The sequence below is a fragment of the Monopterus albus genome, unplaced genomic scaffold (genome assembly GCF_001952655.1).
Source record: "Monopterus albus unplaced genomic scaffold, M_albus_1.0 scaffold342.1, whole genome shotgun sequence".
Lineage (NCBI taxonomy): Eukaryota > Metazoa > Chordata > Actinopteri > Synbranchiformes > Synbranchidae > Monopterus > Monopterus albus.
The window spans coordinates 777071-781371 of NW_018128222.1; the positions used below are offsets into that span (position 1 = coordinate 777071).

Consider the following 4301-nt stretch of genomic DNA (forward strand, 5'->3'; position numbering starts at 1 on the left):
CACCCATGCTTTACAACAAATCTACAAAACAAAGCACCTTCCAAATGACTAACAGCTTGCAATGCAGTGGCCAAACATACATGCAAGACAACAGGAGACAGTGTAGCCTGGGTGTGTGAAGCAGTCCAAACCATTGCCAGAGAACAGACGAGCATAAGGGGGAGGAACTGTGGCCAGCCCTCAACTCGCCCCCCCGTTTTAGGCAGGCCAGCGCGTTATGCTGCATTTGGGCCTGGTCACCTCTGTATATCTGCATGACTGGGAGACGGTGCCTCGCCAGTCAGGACACCTCAAAGAATCCTCCTTCCCCCTCTGGAGACCTGGGCTTGTCATGCCAAGGCCCTGCCACACAGACTGCTCCTTCAGGCAGGGGAGAAACTCAGAAAGAAGCACATGGGTTAAAGAAAGCAAATACACTTTCTTTTTGAAGTGTCAAGTATGAAACGGCTCAGGGAGGATACTGACCTAGACCCCTGGAGGCAACATCTGTAGCAATGAGAATTGGAGCCTTTCCAAATTTAAACTCTGAAAAATTGAGAGAAAAAAAAAAGACATAAATACAGTATGTACAGCTCCATTTAAGCACCCATGTAGATTTACTGGCAATGCAAGCTTACCATTGAGAACCCAGTCTCTTTCCTGCTGGCTCTTGTCTCCATGGATTCCCATCGCTGGCCACCTGGCGGTGAACAGGTGACTGTCAGCACATACAAGTACTTTACAAAGTTATTGGACCAGGAGCAGTCACGTTGTGACTTGGCCTTTTAACACTTACCCATCCCTCCTCATCCTCCGGGTGAGGTCATCACATCGCCTCTTTGTCTCTACAAAGATGATGGTCTTGTTCTCTTTCTCACTCATGATTTCCTCAAGCAGACGGATGAGTCTAAAGGGAAAAGAGTCACTCAGTAACTAAAGGTTTAAACAATCTGATGTCAGTAGCTTTGGTTTGACATGTGCTGTTGCTGCCACAGAGGCGTTACCCACTTGTTCTCCTTCTCCCCATCACTGCAGACATCCACTATTTGCAGGATGTTGTGGTTGGCACTGAGCTGAAGTGCCCCAATATTAATCTGCACGTAATCCTTCAGGAAGTCCTCTGCCAGCTGGCGAACCTCCTTAGGCCAAGTGGCACTCCACATCAAAGTCTGACGGTCAGGCTACAAAACAGCACAGCAATCAGCAACACGCTCCCTCAAAGTGACAAATGACTAATGAGGAGGCCTGTCAAGAAAACCTACTCTAATCTGGTCGACAATTTTCCGGATCTGCGGCTCAAAGCCCATGTCCAGCATTCTGTCAGCCTCATCCAGGACAAGGTAAGTGCAACGACGGAGGTTCGTCTTGCCTGACTCAAGGAAGTCGATGAGCCTTCCTGGAGTGGCAATGCAGATCTCCACACCTTTAAAGGACAAGTTTGTTAGATTCATTCTCCTGGGACCCCAAATTTTAGGGGTGTTTTTTTTTTTGGGGGGGTGCTCCTCCATAGATACAAGTGGACTTAAGGCGAGAAGCTCTGCCATATTCTGCAGCCACCTGTTGCACCTGCTGAGCCAGCTCACGGGTCGGTGCTAGAACCAAGCACTGCCAAGAAATTGCCGACTTTTAGTCAATGAACGGAGAGCAACATAGTCGGCTCATCATCACGAACACCTCTTATTTCAGTGCTGAATTAAGATGCATGCTGGGAAACCTAATTTCTGGTCAGACCACTGCAGAGCATCACACTGGTCACTATGTTCTCAGTCGATGGCCAGTACATTGCTATTTAAAAAACAAAACTTTCCCAACTAATACTCGTGTGACATTAAATGACAGCTACTTACAATGGGACCATCTCCACGTTCCAGGAAAGGTTGGTGGTTGATGTGCACAATTGCAGGCAACAGATACTGGAGAGCAAACAAACAGTCACTTTAATTAGCACAGATCAACGCACGATTTTGTCAGTGCTGTAGGAAGTGTCAGAACTTACAGAAAGCGTTTTGCCGGAGCCAGTCTGGGCGATGCCAACCATATCCTTGCCACTGAGAGCCAGAGGCCAGCCCTGAGCCTGGATGGGTGTTGGTTCAGTCCAGTTCTGTTTGTTGATCACATCCATCACATAGGCTGGAGGAAGCAGGACAGCAGTTAATGGAGATGTACCAAACTCTGTGGCAGATTCCTTTATTTACAATTAAATCTTTAGTGGGATATTTTCCAGGTTGCACAACATCAACACTGGGCAGGACTGCCAAGGTATTATTACCATTAGTACTTTGCTTTAAAAAAAAAAATCCTTCAAGTTGTCACAATTTTGAGTGACATACACTGTCCATTTGCATTACTTTTCTTTGCCAACTGTCATCATGTCCTATTCGTAGTATTTTAACCAAGTATCTGTCACGACCCAGAAAAATCAGAAGTACTGTACCACTCAGATACTTAATATCCTCCCATTTGTTGCTGTTTGCACATATTGGGAATTATGCCATCTTCTGGCATTTCCAGTGGTGTAGTTTCACCAGCCGTTTTAAACTTACAAGGAAAGTTGGCCTCATGGAACTTTGTAATGGGATTTGGGCATTCCCTCCCCTTGACTGTAATGGTTTTGGACCTCCTGTATTGTTCAACTTCTTGCTGCAAGACAAGAACGAATGAAGCAAACTAAGTTCAGTTATCATAACAGACGGTGTAAACATGAGGGAAGAAGAACACATCCAGCTGTAACGGGGGGCTCTCTGACGTTACATACCGGAGCCTTCCGGGCAACGTCAGAATGCTGCTGATAGAAGTTTTTCTCAAACTTCGGGAGCTCGTCCAGGTTCCACTGCTTCTTCCGCAGTCGATCGCCGGGATTTCCGAACTTCCCTCCACCTCCACCTCGGTTGCCACCAAAGCGAGGGGGTCCACCGCCATAACTGCAAATAAAGTCGGGTTTACAGGTCAGACTGTGTTCAGACCAGTCATTCACGACGACAACAGTTTAAAACCGAGTCCAACCTTAGCTGCGTGAATATGATAAATGAAACAGCTGCCATATACTTTCCAGCCAGCAGAGGAACAATGGAAAAACAGCCGGCATTTTGTATCCGCTTTCACACTGCCACATGGCGAAAAGCCGACTAGCCAGGTGTGTTAGCATCGCTACCCCGCGCTGGAGCCACAATGTTAGACGTTAGCTACACAACAAATATCGCTGGTATATAACACGTAAAATGCGTGTGTGCCAACTTAAGCCAGCGTTTGCCTTAGCTAGTATTGTGAATAACTGTCCTGGGGCGGCAGAATGTATACCGGGCTAGCTAACGGAAAGCTAGCCGTTATGCCGGGGCACGAGGCCGGTCGAGGCCTTTGGCGAAAGACAACGGGCTCCGTTCACCGGTCGGGTCCTTATGCGAATAAATAAAGTCACCCAACTGCCTGGTTGGTAGGCTCACAGTAAAATTTTTATATAAGATATCACCACGTTATTTAGTGAATCGGTTCGTTTTTCTCGGCTTTAAATCTCGCCGGCCATTTCTACGGATCACACGAGAGCGAACATGAGAAAATACACTTACCCGCGGTCTCTATCTCTGCCACGGTCTCTATCGGAATATCCAGGCATTTTGTAAACAAACTATATAAATAAAAAAATAAAAGATAAATATTTTACACTGTGCTTTTACTGCCGCCTGAAAACCAATCGGCAGCGGTACTGAAATGCCGGTAACGTAAAAACTAGGCCCAGTTTATAAGGCAAGAGGAAGTCCTGTTTCTAATGTATTCATCCGCCGCATTCAATCTCAGCTTCGCACGTCTGAAAATAGACCCACAGAATTCGCCAGCTGTAGAAAAATTATTCAGATCCTTTACTTAAATGGACGTACAAAAATCCGGAATTCACAGTGTTAATTAAGTACAAATATTTGCATAAAAATATACTTGAAGGAAAATTAAATATGCAGAACGGCCCGTGTCCCAGTAACGTCTCTGATACTGGATCATAGTGACTAATTACTGTGTCCATCACTTTAATGCTGCAGCTGGTAAAGGTGGAGCTGATGGTAACTACCTTATATACTTATACTGGGAAGTACTTTCCATCCTGCTGGGTAGCTGGTGGATTTCCTACTGGGATCAATAGAGTCTGATGGTTCTACTGGGTTTGGTTTGATTCATCTGATTCTGGAAAGGACCTGAAGTTATCAGGTACATGTAGTGTAGTAAAAAGTACACGGTTTGTCTCTGACAAAGTAAAGTCACAGGATGAAGGAGCAGGACATGGAAATATTCAAGTAAAGTATATGTCGAAATTGTAGCCTACATCAACAGACTGT

The 4301-nt window shown here is 45.7% G+C and overlaps 1 protein-coding gene across 1 annotated transcript in view; it reads right to left on the reverse strand.

The window, feature by feature from the left end:
• Window positions 1-3691, reverse strand: part of LOC109974630 (probable ATP-dependent RNA helicase DDX5) — a 5481-nt gene extending 1790 nt beyond the window's left edge. Inside the window, exons 1-11 of the mRNA XM_020624938.1 lie at window positions 3543-3691; window positions 2735-2900; window positions 2523-2619; window positions 1976-2109; window positions 1827-1892; window positions 1467-1584; window positions 1242-1423; window positions 988-1160; window positions 776-886; window positions 618-679; window positions 466-525 (exon numbers count right to left, since the gene is read on the reverse strand). Of these exons, the coding sequence (XP_020480594.1) occupies window positions 466-525; window positions 618-679; window positions 776-886; window positions 988-1160; window positions 1242-1423; window positions 1467-1584; window positions 1827-1892; window positions 1976-2109; window positions 2523-2619; window positions 2735-2900; window positions 3543-3589 (1216 nt within the window). The 5' untranslated portion in view covers window positions 3590-3691. The remainder of the gene's footprint in view (window positions 1-465; window positions 526-617; window positions 680-775; window positions 887-987; window positions 1161-1241; window positions 1424-1466; window positions 1585-1826; window positions 1893-1975; window positions 2110-2522; window positions 2620-2734; window positions 2901-3542) is intronic.
• Window positions 3692-4301: the final 610 nt, after the last annotated feature.